At 30.9% G+C, this 21,525-nt stretch overlaps 1 protein-coding gene across 1 annotated transcript; it reads left to right on the plus strand.

The window, feature by feature from the left end:
- The first annotated feature begins 1,706 nt into the window (after positions 1–1,706).
- On the plus strand, positions 1,707–17,863 carry LOC119606382. Its single transcript, XM_037959824.1, has 2 exons — positions 1,707–2,834; positions 16,577–17,863. Exons 1-2 carry the CDS (start codon positions 2,276–2,278, stop codon positions 17,722–17,724), a joined length of 1,707 nt encoding a protein of 568 aa, XP_037815752.1. The 5' UTR covers positions 1,707–2,275; the 3' UTR covers positions 17,725–17,863.
- The last annotated feature ends 3,662 nt before the right edge of the window (positions 17,864–21,525 follow it).

A 21,525-nucleotide genomic window follows, 5' to 3' on the forward strand; every position in this document is an offset into this window, starting at 1 on the left:
ATATGTATGTACAAATATCTCCAATTTTTGTGCAATAATCCCAAATTTTTTGGTGACTTTTTGAATTTTATTTTTTCGGTTGTTTATCAGGAAGAAGCTGAAGTGATTTGCAATTTTTATTTCCTGTATATGTACTGAAATAATGGTTTTTATTTCAGACAAATAATACTCTGCCTTACAATTAAATTAGGGATACTGGTATTCCGGAGTATGAAGTTCAATTCAAAGACAAGCTTATTACAGATTTAAGTTTATCAAATTGTAAGCAAAAGTGTTCTCGTTTGAAAGGACTAAAATTATATATTTCCAAAACAGAGGTGACTCTTTATGCATCTCTTTATAAATATTTCAATCCGACGTGATACACAGATTTTAACTTGATTTTGTCGACCAATACATATTATTAAATTAACATCAGAAAATCCATAGCGTTTCGCGTAAATATGTAGCCAAAAACCATGAAGTAAAATAATTCGTTGGTATTTTAAAATTCAAATTTAAGTTCCAAATTAACAGTACTTTAACAAAGAGTTCAAATCATATATTATGCGGATAACGCATTCCGCAACAACATAGAAGAAGTCCAACTATCTTATATTATTTTCCCGAAAACTTAGCTCACTTACTCAGTTCACCCTTTGCAATCGCAACAAATTTTTGAAACGTGACTCCTTAAGCACATGTAACAATATTTGATAAAGAAACCTTTTCGCTACCTTGAAGAAAAATGAACATGAAAGATCTCACGATCATAAAATTAAACATCATGTTAACATATCAACAAAGAAGTCATTCTATCTTCAAAACATGCAATTGAAAACCTATCTGAAATATTATATATTCTCAATGTACGGAAATATTTTATAGATATGACATCTCTACATTTATTAGACCTAGGGATTAATGAACTAGGTCAATTTTCGGATGGACAATTATTTAGAACAATAAGATATCAAAATATGTATGGGGGTCCGCGAAATTAAATAAGTTCTTCAAGGGGTCCGCGAAGTAAAAATCTGTGGGAACCGCTGGACTAGTACATAGACTAGTCAATACAGTAATCCACAGACTAATCTGCATACTAGTACATATCCTAGTTCGTAGACTAGACCATAGTTTAGTTCATATAGTAGTCCATAGACAAGTCCTTAGACTAGTTAAAGCACTTGCCCACAGACTAACTAGTACATATATTAATCATAGACTAGTCCATTAAAACACAATTCCATAGCCTAGTTCATAGACTCGTCCATAAACAGTTTGTAGTCATCAGTAACATAACTTGTGCCACAGGTTGGTCATTGTTGAATTGATATGATTTTCTATAATAATAGTTTAGTTTAGCAATAATAACAAAAGAAAATACAACAAATAATAAAATAACAACAATAGAAGCTTTAATTTAAACAGAATATTTAACAACAACTTCGTTACATTTAAAAGAAATTGAAAATTAACGGCTACTTTTTTTTTTATTTAATTTTTTGCTATTTGGCCATTTTACATCAAACACTGAAGATTGGTAGACAGTCAAACGGACAGACAGTCATGTGAGACGTTAAATGTTCATAAAAGAAGCAAAACTAACTGATTAAAATTATGGCCAAAACAACAACAGCAGCAGCAACAAAAACACCAGCAATATTACTAGGAAAAGAAGTAGTAGAAATGGGGTTTGCAACAAACCGAGAAGTGTTCGATAGATCAGTTAAAATAAAGATGCTGACTAGAAACCATGATGAACGCGCAAAAATATTCTAGTAAAATGTTGTCCGGTGTCTTCTTCGATTGGTGAAGTGAAATAAATAAAGCAACATTAAATGGCCAAGATGAGTATTCAGCTATTTCCAGTTAATAAAGTGTAAAAAGAGGCAAAAATAAACAATAATATTGAAAAGAAATCTTAAAAGAAAGAAAGAAATGAAAAGCGAAAACTACTGTTTTTACAGCAATTAGACAACAACTGCTACAACAAAAATAAAGAAAAAAAATTATATTGCAACAAGTGTGTGCTTTTATGTGGAAATTTCTAAATCAGTTTGCAATAATAAATACAAATTAGAAATAGAGTAATAACAACTAAATCCAATAAATGTTTTAGACAAGTTTTGACCCGGTCATTGTATGAGCGTGCGTAAAGCAAAGATTGTAATTTAAAAAAAAAAAAAAAACTAGAAATAATCTAGAACGTTATGTTTAATGCGAACAGCTGCAGTTAGTATTGAAATAAATAAATTTTAAAGCTCTAAAATAATAAATAATTAAATAAAAAAATATGTCAAAACAATATTGCAATTTCGGTGTAATAATTATTTCATATTTAAATCTTATAAATGCCGCCAGTATTCCTTTACATTCATTAATTTCTTCAACCTACAAACCCTCTATTTTACTACTGCCACCCGGATTTGAGTCACAAAAGGCTCCACGTCAACCAATGTTGTATCCATATGCTGTTTCCTCGGCCAGCCTTGCTTCCAGACCGACATCGAGAACTTTACAATCCAGTACAACAGTTGGTTGGATTCCTTTGGCTGCAAAGGATTTACCCTTAATACCAACAACTCCAACATTGAACTCTTATCCTGTACCAGTTTTAGAAGATCGCATTTCACACGATGAACCAGAATATTCATCGCCTTCAAACAATGATGGTCCTGTATTTGAGTCTATAGTTTATGGTACTTGGAAGCCAGATCCGCCTTTACAACCGGTTGAAATATTGAATGGTACAAAACAACAACAACAACATAATAGTGGTACCATAGATATCAATGCTAGTGGTCTGGTTGTTAATGGAAAAGTTTATAATAAAACTATAAACAGGCAACATGGTAAGTGATGGAGTTTTAAATAAATAAGGTGAACATTTATGTACATTAAATCCACTCACTCTGCATAAGAAGTAAAATCATGTTTCTGTTATCCCTCTCAAAATGTTTCTTATTTTGTTTTATAATATTAATTTTGGGTCTAGCGATAACTTTCAAAGAATAATTTCCATATGTATATACAAAACCCATTGATGTATAATTTTGTCCCAATATCATTCATTATATCCGAAAATAAATCCCTTAATAATTTGTGAACGTGTTAAATTTTGTGCTGATGTTAATGAATTATATTAGTTAAATTGAATTTCGGAAGTGGTTCTTTTATGGTAGCTATGGTCAATTAAGGGACGATCCAGGTTTTAGTTGGTAATATGACTTCTATTAATATTAGATTTATACAAAATTTGTGATATTTTAAGGAATCTTTAATAATTAAATCGATTTTTCGCGAGTATGAAAATTTGTATGGGAGCCATATGAAATTTTAAACCGATTCCAACAATTATCAACCCTGTTAATCCCTGGACGAAAGAAAAAGACTTGTAACAAAATTTGTTGAAATAGCTGCAATAGTTCCTGAAAAAAATTATTTTAAATGGGAAACTTCTAGAAAGCATTTCTGGAGTCGTCTGAAAACTAGTTTCAACATACACACGGGCGGATAGTGAACAGACAGACGGACATGGCGAAATCGACTTCGCTATCAATAAGGACTCGGAATATACAAATGGGGAATTTCGTGCGAAGTGACCCAACTTTTAAAATCGATGTCTTCCGATTTACGTCAAGGTAAATCAAGGTAAATCAAGGTAAATCGAATAGTAGGGCAGACAAAAAGTTTCAGCTATATCGGTCAAGAACTGCCGGAGTCAGAGGGGGTAAAATACACAAAGGGGCGTTGGTGAGTCGTCACGAATGCTCATCCTGTGGGTGAAAAAGACCACAAGTGTTAACGTAATTTTTCAGCCATGATTTTTAAACAATTCTTTTTTATTTGTTATAAACAATTGTTGTAACTCTATTGGGAAGTATTTTGATCCGACGTTATCAAAAATTGGTGTGGGATGGAACACAAATGATGAAATGTGATAGTTTTAAAAATTAAAATTAAAACATAACCGAAGTGTTTTACTTTGGGAAGCGCCGCTGTTAGGCCCATGATTGTGTAATTTGATTGGTATTTAAAGGTGGATAATGTACCAATATTTGTTTGTCTTCCTAACATCAGTACAAAAACATAATACCCTAACCATTTATCGTTCTTCATATGTTCTGAAAAATGTGCATCACTGCCTTCTAGACACCCAATGGGATAATGAAACATCATATTTATCTCATGATTAGTATGCTTTATGGCCCTGGGTGTTGAATAATTGATAGGATACACTTCCATTAGGAGTTCTTTTCACAATGCAAAGTTCTTAGATTTTGTAGTGAGTGATTTTGTTTTATAAATAAATTAACTAAACAACTTTTTATTTTCATTGAAAATACGAAAGCATTAATATTCTTAATTTAATTTTCTTTTCATCCACTATCTTTTCTATCGAAAATAAACTTTAGATAGCTTAACAAGTATGCAAATAAATTATTAGTTTACTTTATAAGCATTATTATTTTTATATACTTAAGTATTATTGTTTTAATTTAAAAAATTTATGAATTTTATATTTTTTTAATCTATGTATTTATCTAAGTATGCATTACTTTAACACTTTTTGGTCTTTATTCGATACAATCAATAAAACACTTTAAATATTTCTTAAAACAAGAAAAAACGATTTTGATGAAATGCTGATGAAATTTTTGTTTGAGTTTGATAAATTTAAAAATTCATGTGTTAACGTTGTTTTCATTTATCAATATTGTTCGATATGTTTATAAATGCAAAAGTGGCAACGCTTTCATTTAACGCATCTCAACGCATATTGACGCATGTATCTTCGACAGGAAACCTCGTTAAATTGCCGAAATAAACTCCAACACAAGGTTTTCTGGGACAAAGAAAAATGTAAATTAATTCTTTTTAATCCAACCTTTGATGAAACCACATTAAAATTTAGAAACGTTTAAACATTTTTTTTTAATAATAATTTGTTGAAAGTGTGCTTAAATAAGCAAAATATAATAAAATTGTATTTTTAATAATCGTGTTAATTATTGCGTTAATACAAAGGTAAATAAAAAAAAAATGGAAATTAAAATTATGTATAGTTCTTTTTCTCTTAACTCAAATTTTTATAAATCTCTATAGATTTTATACACATAAATTTGCAACAAAATTGCCTTTGTGAATGCGTCTGCTCTTTAAGATTAATCTTCTTGAGGTTCCCAGTTTTTTGTTCTAAATTAAATTTGTATAGCAAATTCAATAAATCGGTCAAAAAAGGAATTTCTTTTGATTTCTAATTGTTTAATTATAAAAAAACTACAGTGGCCTTATCATATTAGCCAATACTGTTGTAATTGCTAATAATTGTTTAATGAGAAGCATAAAAAAAATCTTAGCAACAAAATAAAAATTAAAACAATTAAACATTCCAAAAGAAAACAACAAAATAAAGGGTTTATAAGAGTTTATAAAGAAGAAGAGTTTCGCAGCATTCTTTGAACAAATGAAACTTCGCAACATTTACTAGCGGTAATGACACGAGATTGCAATTTTATTTTTGAGAAACACAATCAATTGAAGAAACAAAAAGTGCAGTGAAAAGAAGAATTATATGGAAAAAAATTATCCAGAAAAGCAGTAATTAAAGATAATTATTAATATTTGTATCCAAATCCGAAAAATCTCCAATTTCATCCAATTCTGGCCCACGAGCTATTATATTGAGAAAAACAACAACAACATCAACATTATCATCATCATTTCCTTAAAAAGTGTTAAAAATCATTTGTAACTATATTATTTAATTCACTATACTAAAATTAAACTTCAAAAAAGTGTTAAATATATAAAAAGTGAATAAAACCATAAAATACTCTCCAAATTATAATTAAATACCTCTACAGCTAAAATGGCATGCAAATAAATTAATTACAACAATAATACATTAAAAGTTAAAAATAATTTAAAATATAATTATGCTACTTAAATCTAAAATAAATTCTTAAACTACACTAAAGCTACCTAAATCACTAATATTGCACTATGAAGTTTAATTTTGGTTCTTTATATCACCATCATTAATTCTTTTTCATTTAACTTTATTTAGTTAACCCTTAATTTTAAGTATATACAACTATATCCAACCCTGTCACTTAACTACAAATTATAAGAGACATTGCTATTATCAGCAACATTTTCAGCAGCGTTTGAAGAGGCCTCATCAACAGCTGTGTTTCGCAACATTTTTATTGCGGTGAGTCAACATTTAAATGTTTATCTTTACTAGTTATGATCTCTTAATTTAAAAAGTAGCTTACATCATTGTTATACTAAGCTAATACTAAGAAACAAAAAATCCAAGTTCAGAACCCTTTTTAGCAACAATTAATGTTGCAGAATCTTTTTTATAAAAATATCTATACATGTTTTTTTGTTTCTTTGTTATTACCCTACGTATAATTGATAGATAATATGACACTTGGTCATAAATTCGCATAAATTATTATTTAATTTTTTCATTTAGTTTATATTTAACGTTTTGTTTATCATATCTTAAATATTTTAAGAAAAATCTTAGGATAAGATTTTAATTTTCTTTTTCTTATAAAAAGTTTTCATTTATTCGTTAACTTTTAAAATTATGAATTTTAAATGAATAAATATTTGTTAAATATGGATAGCTAAATTGATAATAAATGTTTTCTTACTGATGTGAAGGATTAGGATAGCAAATGTGGGATCTTGGCTTAAATATTTTCGCCGTCAAGATCAAAGGTAGGGCGGGTAAGAGGCGTTTTCTTCTCCATTACATCCTGGAGAATATCACTACAGTTTTCTTGGTTGATGTTATTAGTTTTCCGTATATTTACGTTGATTTTAATTGGGGTTATGTTTTACATCTATTTTTTTATACAAATCAACTTCCGGTCCACTCTATTATAGGTTTTTAGGGAGTCTATAATAATATTTATGTAAACAAATACAATTCTTTCTATTAAAAGTAGGGTAAGGAGAACAAGAATCCCCCCACCCGACTGACAGCTAGCATTGTCAATGGCTCCCGTTAGTTCTCTTTATCTATTAGAGCACCAAAGACCAATAGAAAGAGACAGTTTTTTTTAGCTGTTTGTAAATTTGTTCATTACATAAATTGGCGCCCAACGTGGGGCAAGAAAAACTTAGTTGTAGTACTGAAAAGTATTATTCTAGTTTTCTTTGCTCTAACTTCAAACATCATTTTTTATTTAAATTTCATTAACTCATAGAGGTTTTGGGTTTTAGATAAGAGAAAGTCTGATATATAAATAAATTTGTGATTCTTTCGGATATTCAATTATTTGAGGATATAAAAGTTCGAATATATTGACCAAAGAATATCATTAATTTCTTTTATATTCAGATGGAATCTCATTTAAACTTTAAAGCTTTTGTGACGGTTTATTAAACAACATTATTTTATATTTTTTTTTTGGATTTTACTAGTTATTGACATCCTGGTATTTATTCGGAAATACAATATATTTGCTGTTTGCGTTTTATTGTCCAATAATACTAGTTCTTTTAGTTATTTAATGTTTGGCATGTCGGTTTGTAAATCAACAGAATATAGAGTAAATGAGTTTTTTAAACTCAATAGACAAGTTTTTTTTTTTCCTTCTATCAACCATTTTATTAATTTGAAAACTGTTACATTTAAATCCTTTTCCTCACATCATAATAGTAAGAAATCTGAAAGATTTAAGATCTATTTATTATATTGCAAAGAGAAAGATTATTTTAATTGAGTTTTCGTCTCATATTTCCAAATTAGTTTTGATAAAAATATTTTTTTTTATATGTAAATATAAGTTAAATTTTTATAATCTGAGTTTAACTTCAAATTGCAAAAGCTTTAGGCTATATTTTTATTATTAAATACCTAAAAAGTTTTGTGGAAACACACTGAATACAGAAATTACATTTTTTTTCTCTTTTGCCGAATTGGTATCTATATAGATTTTTTTTATGGTTTTGTGCCTCAATAATTCGTTATTTGTAATTCAACAAATATTTATTATTATTTAAATTTTTGTTTATTTAAATCAACATTAATGTATTGATTTCAAATCGGAAATATACTGAATTTCTAACAAATTATTTATCGAATTAATTTGAAGTTAAAGTTTTGCTGTTCAAATAGACAAAAATAGTCATAGTTTAAAATTTCATTTTTTTCTTATTCTGGAGAAATTCCAATTATATTTTATTTTCGAATTCACTGTTTGCTTTTAGTTAATTTGATAATTTGCCTTTGATCCATTTCAATAATTTTGTTTTGGGTTTTGTTTTGGCGAAAACTATTAATAACCATAATGATGGAAAGATCACCTCCTCCTCCACAGGCTCCAGAGTCTGTTGTTGACACTACAGAACAGAACTGTAAGGTTTGCAATGATAGGATGTGTGAAGGGCAAGAATGTTTGCTTATTTCTGAATGCAGTCATGCATTTCATCGCTCTTGCATAGAAACGTATTTGTCCAATTCTTCTGAATGTCCAAACTGCAAAAGACCATGTGCTTTGTCAGAACTTCGAAGAATTGATTTCCCAGTCCAAACACAACCTATGGAAAAAGCTAAAAATCAACCGCAAAGAAGACCCCGTGGTGCTGCAAATGCACATGTAAAACATTTCACTAGAAGTCAAGCTAGAAATCTATTTCAAGATACTCAAACTTCTTTAGCGGAAGGTAATTCAAATTTTGGTTTATCCACTCCACAAAGAAATCCACCGAATACTAATGTGAATAATTCTCCTCATAATAATCAACAGAGTCAGACATTTGATTACGCACAACTGAATTATATTATAGAGAATACAGTGGCACGATTATTACAAAATCTTAATTTAGCTTCAATAGCCCAAACTCAAAATCCAAATGTTCAACCAGTTTCAATTCCAAATATTCCACCTATACAAATTCAGAATAATTCTTCTACACAACCTCAAAATGTTCCTTATTTTATTCCTCAACAACCACCTAGATCTCAAAATACCAATCAAAATAATGACCAGTTTCGTTCTAATTCTAGAAATAGTACATCTTTTGATGAACATTTTGCTATTCGATCTGATAAGATCACCTCGATAATCCAGAACTGGAACATAAAATTCGATGGTTCTTCCAATGGGATCAGTGTCGATGAGTTTTTGTACCGTGTTCGAAGTTTAACTCGTGAAAACTTTAACAATGATTTTTCTTTGATTTGTAAAAATTTACATGTTTTATTAGCCGGAAAAGCTCGTGACTGGTATTGGCGCTATCACAAGCAAGTTGATTTTGTAGATTGGAAAGAATTTTGCATAGCACTCAAGTACCAGTACAAAGAATTCAAATCTAGTTTCGATATTCAGGAAGAAATCCGAAACCGTAAAATGAAACCTAATGAAACATTTGAATCTTTTTATGAAAATATTTCTGTCCTGTTAGATAAACTCGAAACGCCAATTCCAGAATCCGAATTAATAGAAATTTTGACCCGCAACCTTCGTCCCGAAATTAGACACGAGTTATTATATGTCCCAATTTATTCAATTGCTCATCTTCGAAAACTAGTTCAGATGAGAGAGCATCTGTTAGGTGACGACTATTTTCGCAAGAATATGGCTACAAAATTTCATCCAAATATCGGAGTTAGACGACAAGTTTCTGAGGTAGATGGTCCTCAAGATTTGGATTTCATTGATCCGAAAAATACTCCTGATTTAGCAGTTGACGCTGTTCAGCAAACGAACCTTGAGTTTAAATGCTGGAACTGCGATCAACCAGGACACCACTGGGAAGATTGCCTTGAAACCCGAAACATTTTCTGCTATGGGTGTGGCACAAAAAATACATACAAGCCCCAGTGCGCAAAATGTGCAGGTAAAAAAATAAATTATTCAAAAAACGGGAATGTCCAGAACCTTGCCCGAAACCGCCCATAAGTCTTATTAAATCAGATCCCCTTGAATTTCAGTCTAATAACTTTTCCAATAATAAAAATAAAAACATTTTAAATAATCCCACTCCTCCTAATATAATATCGAAAGATGAAAATATTGCTAGAAAAGTTCATCCAATTTTGCCATACCATATAAAACTACAAAATTATCTACAGAAAAGAAAAGAAATCTTTGAATGTAATGCACTTATATCAATGCCAATAAGAAAACAAAAACGCTCTACATTGCGTATACGTAATTTTTACAAAACTCGCAAATTATTTTCAAAATATAAAGTATCCACTATTATTAATAACAACAATGATAAACGTTATTATGCGTCCGTGAAGTTTTTGTCTTTTAAAGAATTAGGTCTTTTAGATACAGGAGCAAACATATCATGTATTGGTTCCGAATTAGCTGCCTATAATTTCTCTCAATTTAAAGAATTTGTCCCTTCAAAATCATGTGTAAAAACTGCCGATGGTAGATTACAAAAAGTTATTGGCTGTTTGTTTGTTGATGTCACATTTCAGAACATGACTCGAAAATTGAAAATTTTGATTATTCCAACCATTACACAGAAACTAATTCTAGGATTAGATTTCTGGAAGGCCTTTAATTTAGCGCCGGAAATCTTTGGAAATGTTGTTTATGCCTCAGGGAAAGAAAATCCACAGGATATAGTTTTTTCCCTATTTGATATAAATCCGGTTTTGTTTCACGAAAAGTCTAAAGACATAAGTTTATCAGAAGACTCAAATTTAGAATATCCCTTAACCCCAACACAACGTCAACAATTAGCTACTATTATTGAGTTTTTTCCTAACTTTGAAAAACAGGGATTAGGTCGTACTAGCCTTATAGAACATACAATTGATGTTGGCGATTCAAAGCCAGTAAAACAAAGGTTTTACCCTGTTTCCCCTGCCGTAGAAAAACTCATGTCTGGTGAAATAGACAGAATGTTAGCGTTAGGTGTTATAGAGCCCTCTTCTTCTCCATGGAGCTCTCCAATGAGACTTGTTGTGAAACCTAACAAGATTCGCCTGTGCCTCGATGCCAGAAAAGTAAACCAAGTTACAAAAAAGGATGCATACCCGCTTCCCAATATAGAAGGCATTTTCTCCCGGTTACCTAAAGCGAATATTATCTCGAAGTTAGATCTCAAAGATGCGTATTGGCAAATCGGTTTGTCTGAGGAGGCTAAACCATTGACAGCTTTCACTGTCCCCGGTAGACCATTGTACCAATTTGCTGTTATGCCTTTCGGGCTATGCAATGCCCCTGCTACAATGTGTCGTTTAATGGATAAACTTATACCTGCGGATTTACGTCATTGTGTGTTTGGATACTTAGATGACCTTGTCATCGTATCTGAAGACTTCAACACCCACTTATCTGTCCTTATTCGAATCGCAGACCAATTCAAAAAAGCCAATCTAACGCTCAATGTCTCCAAGTCTAAATTTTGTGTGACTGAAGTCAACTACCTTGGCTATATTATAGGTAATGGTGGAATAAAAACCGACCCGGATAAGGTAAATTCAATAAGAAATTGGCCAACTCCTAAGAATCTTAAACAGGTTCGAGGATTTATTGGACTAGCCGGTTGGTACAGACGGTTTATCCATAATTTTTCCTCAATTGTATTCCCCATCACCGAAGTTTTGTCCACAAAAAGGAAATTCTGTTGGACTCCTGAAGCCCAAAAGTCCTTTGAAGAAATAAAAGACTTATTAACCTCTGCTCCCATATTATCTAATCCAGATTTCAGTAAAAAGTTTTACTTACACTGTGATGCCAGCGATTTTGGTATTGGTGCTGTGCTCATACAACTGGATGATAATAATGAGGAAAAACCAATAGCCTTCATGTCCAAGAAAATGAATTCCGCGCAGCGTAACTATAGTGTTACTGAGAGGGAATGCTTAGCTGTACTAGAAGCAATTAAAAAATTTCGTTGTTATCTCGAACTACAAGAGTTCGAAGTGATAACAGACCATTCCTCTTTAGTCTGGCTAATGAAGCAACAAGACTTAACAGGACGGTTGGCAAGATGGGTTTGGAGATTGCAGGGTTATAAGTTTTCAATAAGTCACAGGAAAGGGAAGAATAATGTAGTCCCTGATGCTCTATCTAGGATTCCCTGTGAGGATTTGGCTAGCTTAGAAATGACTGAACCAGAGATAGATCTAAATTCTAGACATTTTCATGATCAAGACTATTTAGACTTGAAACAAAAGATAAATGCAAATCCACTAAACTTTCCGGATGTAAAAGTTATTGATACTTTCGTCTATATTAGAACTTGTCATTATACAGGTGATGAAGACCAAGAGTCTGAGGCCTGGAAATTATGGATCCCTGAAAAAATGCGAAATACAATAATACAAAGATTCCATGACTCTCCAATCACAGCTCATGGTGGTATCGTTAAAACGTTAGAACTTATTAGGCGAAAATTTTATTGGCCCGGTTTAGTTCGCGATGTACGTAAATACATTAAAGAATGCGAAACTTGTAAGGCAACAAAAGCTCCAAATTTTATAACCAGACCCAATATTGGTAATCCTACGATATCTACAAGACCATTTCAGCGTTTATACGTTGATATATTAGGACCTTATCCACGCAGTAAGCAAGGTCATATAGGAATTTTAATTGTCCTTGATCACTTAACTAAATTTCATTGGCTACAACCCCTTAAAAAATTTACTGCTTCCGTAATTCAAGATTTTCTTTTAAAACATATTTTTCATATTTATGGTGTGCCTGAAATTTTAGTTAGTGATAATGGATCACAATTTAAGGCCAATGAATTTAACTCCTTTTTGACTTCTTTAGGCATTCAACATATGTATACCGCAATATATTCCCCACAATCAAATGCCTCAGAAAGAGTGAATAGATCAATTATATCTGGTATACGATCATATTTAAAAAAGGATCAAACTCTTTGGGACAGTAATCTGAGTTACATAAGTTGTGCTTTGAGAAATTCTTTTCATCAAGCCATAAAATGTTCCCCATACCACGCTGTATTTGGTCAGGAGATGATTACTCATGCTAGTAGTTACGAACTGCTTAAAAATCTCAAGGTATTAGACGAACCATCATTACAATTACATAGAGATGATCAGTTACAACTTCTTCGTAAAGATATTCAAGCTCATATTGCTAAGGCTTATGAGATTAACAAGAACCAATATAATTTAAGAGCTCGGCCCATCTCATATAATGTAGGTCAATTTGTGTTTCGTAGAAACTTTGCTCAAAGCAATTTTGAGAAAAAATTTAATGCGAAATTAGCTCCATCCTTTCTTAAGGCAAAAATAAAAGAGAAGGTAGGAAATAATTACTATATTCTGGAAGACACGGAAGGAAAAATTATTGGCACATATCATGCTAAAGACTTAAGGCCTTAATATTATATTTCCTCATAATATTGTCACCCAACGGGTCAATATTACGCGGTTTGTAGTGAGTGATTTTGTTTTATAAATAAATTAACTAAACAACTTTTTATTTTCATTGAAAATACGAAAGCATTAATATTCTTAATTTAATTTTCTTTTCATCCACTATCTTTTCTATCGAAAATAAACTTTAGATAGCTTAACAAGTATGCAAATAAATTATTAGTTTACTTTATAAGCATTATTATTTTTATATACTTAAGTATTATTGTTTTAATTTAAAAAATTTATGAATTTTATATTTTTTTAATCTATGTATTTATCTAAGTATGCATTACTTTAACACTTTTTGGTCTTTATTCGATACAATCAATAAAACACTTTAAATATTTCTTAAAACAAGAAAAAACGATTTTGATGAAATGCTGATGAAATTTTTGTTTGAGTTTGATAAATTTAAAAATTCATGTGTTAACGTTGTTTTCATTTATCAATATTGTTCGATATGTTTATAAATGCAAAAGTGGCAACGCTTTCATTTAACGCATCTCAACGCATATTGACGCATGTATCTTCGACAGGAAACCTCGTTAAATTGCCGAAATAAACTCCAACACAAGGTTTTCTGGGACAAAGAAAAATGTAAATTAATTCTTTTTAATCCAACCTTTGATGAAACCACATTAAAATTTAGAAACGTTTAAACATTTTTTTTTAATAATAATTTGTTGAAAGTGTGCTTAAATAAGCAAAATATAATAAAATTGTATTTTTAATAATCGTGTTAATTATTGCGTTAATACAAAGGTAAATAAAAAAAAAATGGAAATTAAAATTATGTATAGTTCTTTTTCTCTTAACTCAAATTTTTATAAATCTCTATAGATTTTATACACATAAATTTGCAACAAAATTGCCTTTGTGAATGCGTCTGCTCTTTAAGATTAATCTTCTTGAGGTTCCCAGTTTTTTGTTCTAAATTAAATTTGTATAGCAAATTCAATAAATCGGTCAAAAAAGGAATTTCTTTTGATTTCTAATTGTTTAATTATAAAAAAACTACAGTGGCCTTATCATATTAGCCAATACTGTTGTAATTGCTAATAATTGTTTAATGAGAAGCATAAAAAAAATCTTAGCAACAAAATAAAAATTAAAACAATTAAACATTCCAAAAGAAAACAACAAAATAAAGGGTTTATAAGAGTTTATAAAGAAGAAGAGTTTCGCAGCATTCTTTGAACAAATGAAACTTCGCAACATTTACTAGCGGTAATGACACGAGATTGCAATTTTATTTTTGAGAAACACAATCAATTGAAGAAACAAAAAGTGCAGTGAAAAGAAGAATTATATGGAAAAAAATTATCCAGAAAAGCAGTAATTAAAGATAATTATTAATATTTGTATCCAAATCCGAAAAATCTCCAATTTCATCCAATTCTGGCCCACGAGCTATTATATTGAGAAAAACAACAACAACATCAACATTATCATCATCATTTCCTTAAAAAGTGTTAAAAATCATTTGTAACTATATTATTTAATTCACTATACTAAAATTAAACTTCAAAAAAGTGTTAAATATATAAAAAGTGAATAAAACCATAAAATACTCTCCAAATTATAATTAAATACCTCTACAGCTAAAATGGCATGCAAATAAATTAATTACAACAATAATACATTAAAAGTTAAAAATAATTTAAAATATAATTATGCTACTTAAATCTAAAATAAATTCTTAAACTACACTAAAGCTACCTAAATCACTAATATTGCACTATGAAGTTTAATTTTGGTTCTTTATATCACCATCATTAATTCTTTTTCATTTAACTTTATTTAGTTAACCCTTAATTTTAAGTATATACAACTATATCCAACCCTGTCACTTAACTACAAATTATAAGAGACATTGCTATTATCAGCAACATTTTCAGCAGCGTTTGAAGAGGCCTCATCAACAGCTGTGTTTCGCAACATTTTTATTGCGGTGAGTCAACATTTAAATGTTTATCTTTACTAGTTATGATCTCTTAATTTAAAAAGTAGCTTACATCATTGTTATACTAAGCTAATACTAAGAAACAAAAAATCCAAGTTCAGAACCCTTTTTAGCAACAATTAATGTTGCAGAATCTTTTTTATAAAAATATCTATACATGTTTTTTTGTTTCTTTGTTATTACCCTACGTATAATTGATAGATAATATGACACTTGGTCATAAATTCGCATAAATTATTATTTAATTTTTTCATTTAGTTTATATTTAACGTTTTGTTTATCATATCTTAAATATTTTAAGAAAAATCTTAGGATAAGATTTTAATTTTCTTTTTCTTATAAAAAGTTTTCATTTATTCGTTAACTTTTAAAATTATGAATTTTAAATGAATAAATATTTGTTAAATATGGATAGCTAAATTGATAATAAATGTTTTCTTACTGATGTGAAGGATTAGGATAGCAAATGTGGGATCTTGGCTTAAATATTTTCGCCGTCAAGATCAAAGGTAGGGCGGGTAAGAGGCGTTTTCTTCTCCATTACATCCTGGAGAATATCACTACAGTTTTCTTGGTTGATGTTATTAGTTTTCCGTATATTTACGTTGATTTTAATTGGGGTTATGTTTTACATCTATTTTTTTATACAAATCAACTTCCGGTCCACTCTATTATAGGTTTTTAGGGAGTCTATAATAATATTTATGTAAACAAATACAATTCTTTCTATTAAAAGTAGGGTAAGGAGAACAAGAATCCCCCCACCCGACTGACAGCTAGCATTGTCAATGGCTCCCGTTAGTTCTCTTTATCTATTAGAGCACCAAAGACCAATAGAAAGAGACAGTTTTTTTTAGCTGTTTGTAAATTTGTTCATTACAATTTCAAAAATATTTTGGATTCATATGTTTGTATTGGTTCGTGTCCAGGCACTGATATACTTTAGCATTTGGTTGATTGATTGTAAAGGACTCCTCTTTGACAACGGTCTTGTTCTTTGGACTTTTTATAATAAGTACCCCGCTATCACCTCCAAATATTGATACATTTTATATCAGTTTAAAGCTCAATGCCCTCTCCGTTTTGATGTTACAACCCGCAGAGTAGAGTTCTAAATTCACTTAATTCCCTTGTAATTCTATTCTAGAAAACTTTTTGTTATTTTATAACTATTACCACAGTAATAACACATATGCTTGAAATCAATTAACCTAAATTATTTTTAACTAACTCTTTTACAGGTGGGTTTATTGGTCACATACAGCAGAAACCAACAAAAGCCGACAGACAAAATCTTCAAAAATACAAACATGAAAAATTATCAACGACTTCATCTTCATTAGAACACAAATCAAAAGAATCTACGGAAATGAGTTCAGAACAGAAGCTACAAAGAAAACTAAAAAAACAAGGTCGACAAAAAATACGTCCAATTAGCAGCACAACAGAACAAACCTCCATCGAGCGAAATCCAAATAGAGAAGAAGAAGCAACAACAACAACAGCAATGACGACAAAAGAAAATATTCAATACCAACCAACGGTTGTCATTAAAGTCAATTCAACGGATCCCAAATTAATGGAGGTGGTAAAACAAATTAATGAATCTATTGAAATTAAATATAATCATAAACAAACCTCACCACATTCCAATGACATGATGACAACAGCAAGTGCTAATAATAATGATCGTAAAGATGATCATATCGATGATTATAATGAAGAATTGGGTGTTTTAAAAACGCAAACGGCTACAAAATCAACTGAGTTTATGAGCACCGAGCCTCAATTTTATTATGAAGACGATGATGTGGCGGAAATATTGGAAAATATTAGTGCTACACGCAGGAGTTGGCCAACAGATTTTATGGATGAATCTTTAGATACAACGGAGTCCACTAATCAACAAACGAATCTAACAAATGAAGTGGACTATTCAGCGATCGATGGTATTGAGACAGATCCCTCAGAAATACCTTTAGCATTGAGTGCTTTAAACATACCACCTTCGTTGTGGCCCAAATTACCCGGTAATATCACTAAACTGGGTAAACCCTATGAGACACAAAGTTCTGCTGAAGAACCCGCTCTTTGTGTGCCCATTACGGTGCGAGAACAAAATATGATCAATTCAAAGGAACTGGTTTACATCGAAAGAGTATTTTGTTTTCCCATGCCTCCTTCAACCACTACATCGGAAAATAGTTTAAGAAGCACAATTACTGATAGCACGACTACCTTACGATCCGCCACTAAGGCAAAAGTTCAGAATTATAATGATTTTATTGACTCAACTTTAAGAGTGACAAATATATCGAGTAGTAATTTTAAGGGTCAACTGTATTTAGTAACATTTATTTTAGCTGTTTATTTTAAATTTATTGTTTAACAACAACAAAAATCTCTGTACAAAATTTCTTAATTATATTGCGTGGTTTTTTTTTATTTATTTGAAAATTCAAACTCAGGTTAAATATTTCTGAAATAAAGAAATTTATTAAAAAATTATTATTTATTAATGTATGTATGTAATTACTAATTAGTTTGTTTTACTTAATATATAGTCGGGCTTACCCCATCATATGATACCCGCACATATATAATGATATAAAAGTTGGGTTTAAAGAAGAATGAATGCCTTTTGGTGAGTATATAACCATTCATTCAGAAATTCAATCGACCCATGCGTCCGAATTCGAGTCGATGCCAAGGCAGCATAAATACAGAGAAGATAAGATATAGTCTCTTTTTCATCCACATTTTGATAACTTCTACAGAAGTCATTGAACGGTAGACCAATGCATCTAGCGTCGTTACTAAATTTGACACCAGACTACTAGTCTATGAAGACCAAGGAGATAGTTAGACCTGCGTGGATCCATATGGAGCCACAGGGCTCTAGCTATAGAGCAAATGTGCTCACGTGATGATTGGTCATGAGAAATATAGTGGCAGTTCTCAATAATCTGTCTCTTTATTGCAAGAAGTGGAATACCAGGTCTATTTCCAATCCGCTTAGCGTGGGTCTAACTCTTGCCCAAGTGTCAGTAATATTGTTGCCATACGTACTCCCCTTACCCAAAGGGTAATGTTCGAATGTCTCGCCATCTCGATGGGAGACGTTTGGCATTCATGAACAAGTCTAGATGTGGAAAACAAACCAATTACAGATTTATTAGCAGCTTGACTATCAGCTCCGTCGTCTTGGATCCATCTGTATACTCACGGAAGCAATTGTTAGGCGGAAGTAGGGATTCTTGGGACTACGTGGAGATATGATACTGGAATTGTCTCATTAGAGACGTTTCCGGGATACAATAATCAATAGTGTACTGGGGTCTGGGTCGAGTGGCCCATGGAACAGTTGTTTCACTTGCCATTTTAGCTCAATCTGGCTGCAGTGGAGCATTGTAAACAACGCATTTGAACGAGTTGTTCTTATGGCACCGTAATAGCTTTAGATAAGATAACGCTATTAGCGCTATCCAACAGCTTGAATACCTCGCCGTTAAGTCGATGAAGAGAAATCAGAGGGATCTTGTATTTTCCGGTTCCGTTTTGTGCTTGTTCTAACCTTTGACACAAGGCATGTACCGCTACATCGTTGGCATAGACAACTGTTTTGAAGCCAAGAGAGTTTAGTTTTACCAGAAGCCCGATGATGACCATATGTCATAAGAGCGATGATAGTACACAACCTTGTGGAGTACCTCTTATCTAGAGATTACTGTGTAACCTAAAGAGGATTTAATAATCCTATTTGATGTCCAATATAACACCGCTCCGAAGGTGTTTGGATCTTATTTTGGGCAAAATTGGTGGAGCTGTGTCCATAGTCGTATGTCAGGATACTTACTATCAAACTAAACTTGGACCTGTTTCATTATAAAGATCTACCCACCGTTAAGTTATTTCATATGGGCCAAGGGGATTTTTTTGATTTTTATTTGTTCAAATCCGCTCAACTTAATGACAAGTATATTAGTTCGATTGGCCTGATGTCCATATGATACAGTGCTTACACAGAAAAAACTGAAAATGTGTTTTAATTATCAAATTGATTGTATCAAGCAAGTTTTGCACCTATCAACAAAATGATGATATCAATTATGAAATTTGTAAAAAAATATTTTTTTCTAATTAAAGAAATAATCAAAACAATTAACACCAGTAATTAAATTCAAAATTTAAAATTAGTTAATTCATTAATTGGATAAATTAAATATTTAATAAAATAAAACTTACATTTTAATTAGTTTATTAATCAAATAAATTGAACAGTTTGGTTAAAAATGTATAAAGTCGATGATTGAAACAATCAAAGCATTAATTGAATGCTTACAACTTTAAAGGATTACAACTTAAAGGATACCTTTAACAATGCGTTAAGCACTCTCAAAAATATCTCTTTATTGTCACATTTGAACAAATAAAGTGATTTATAAATTTTAAAATATTTATGAAACTTCAACTTCTTATGCCTAAAATATTATTGACTATTTGAGAATTATTTTCCGTTATAAATAATGAAATTATTTAAATAAAATATCAAAACAAAAAACCAAAATAAGAAAGTAGGCTGGAAAAACCTTTTCAGCCAATTAAAAAATTAATTGATTCAATTAAAAGTTTAATCAAACTTGTATACTTAGGATCAAAACAATGAGATAATTATGACAATTAAAAAATTGTTTAAATAAAAGTTAAAGAAAGAGGAAAACATGTTAATTGAAAATAAACTACCGATAATTTTTTCTGTGTACGAATGGAAGAAAATTCGGTTATGACTTATAATGTTCTTAGCACCATTCAGCTATTGGAAAATAGATTTACATCCGCGTGCCTTTAATCTAGTGTTGTGATCGATTTCTTAATTTTTATTGAAGTTTCCCATGCTCGTTCTAACTTCTAGCTTAGAGCCATCCATGTAGTAGTAGATTTCCTCTAATGATTTCGACTACGACTCTATCTGAGATCAATGTTTTGTAGCTTCCGACAATTTCTGTCTTTGGTATTCGATAGGGTACGTCAGATGTTTGTGTGTAACAATCAAATATGTGTGATATATATCCACTTTTGCTTATTATATAGATTAGTGTCATAGTAAGAATTTGACCCCATTTTTGGAAAATGTTCTGTAAAGTTTTGTACTTTAATTAGTTCTAGTCCGTAACCAGACCCATACCAGATTCTTTAATAAAAATGCCATAAGAGCGATGATAGTACACAACCTTGTGGAGTACCTCTTATCTAGAGATTACTGTGTAACCTAAAGGGGGTTTAATGATCCTATTTGATGTGCAATATAACACCGCTCCGCTGGATCTTATTTTGGACAAAATTAGTGAAGCTATGTCCATAGTCGTATGTCAGGATACGTACTATCAAACTAAACGTGGACCTGTTTCATTATAAAGATCTACCCGCCTTTCCGTTATTTCATATGGACCAAGGGGATTTTCTTGACTTTTACTTGTTCAAATCCGCTCAACTTAATGACAAGTATATTAGTTCGATTGGCCTGATGTCCATATGAAACAGTACTTACCAATGGATGAAAATTCGGTTATGACTTATAATGACTTATTGGAAAATAGATTTACATCTGCCTGCCTTTAATCTAGTGTTGTGACCTGGAAGTCGTTAATGTATTTCGGTTTCTGAATTTTTATTGATGTTTCCCATTCTCGTTCTAACTTCTAGCTTAGAGCCATCCATGTAGTAGTAGATTTCCTCTAATGTTTTCGACTACGACTCTATCTGAGATCAATGTTTCGTAGCTTCCGACAATTTCTGTCTTTGGTATTCGATAGGGTACGTCAGATGTTTGTGTATAACAATCAAATATGTGTAGTATACATGGATGAAGTGATCTATATCCGCTTTTGGTTAATTAACCTAGAGATTAGTGTCATAGTATGAATTTGACCCCATTTTTGGAAAATGTTCTATAAAGTTTTGTACTTTAATTAGTTCTAGTCCGTAACCAGACCCATACCAGATCCTTGAATAAAAACCTAGTAAAACAGAAAAATTATATGGTATTTATTTTTGTCGCAAAGTGTATTCTATGAATCAATCAATTCACTAATCTTGGAATATTTTATTAATGAGTCTACATATTATTCTATTGATTTCTTAGGGACTAGTTTATTAATTGAAACATTAATTTTGAAAAGGTTACGGGTTC

The sequence above is a fragment of the Lucilia sericata genome, unplaced genomic scaffold (genome assembly GCF_015586225.1).
Source record: "Lucilia sericata isolate MDLA Ls3-8-SP2 unplaced genomic scaffold, ASM1558622v1 Contig000575F_arrow, whole genome shotgun sequence".
In the NCBI taxonomy this organism is placed as follows: Eukaryota; Metazoa; Arthropoda; class Insecta; order Diptera; family Calliphoridae; genus Lucilia; species Lucilia sericata.

What these genes read in the sequence shown, in the direction of transcription:
- LOC119606382 (XM_037959824.1), top strand. Translation starts at nt 2,276, where the DNA reads ATGTCAAAACAATATTGCAATTTCGGTGTAATAATTATTTCATATTTA. An exon ending in AACTATAAACAGGCAACATG is followed by an intron (nt 2,835 to 16,576) that starts GTAAGTGATGGA and finishes ACTCTTTTACAG; the next exon opens with GTGGGTTTATTGGTCACATA.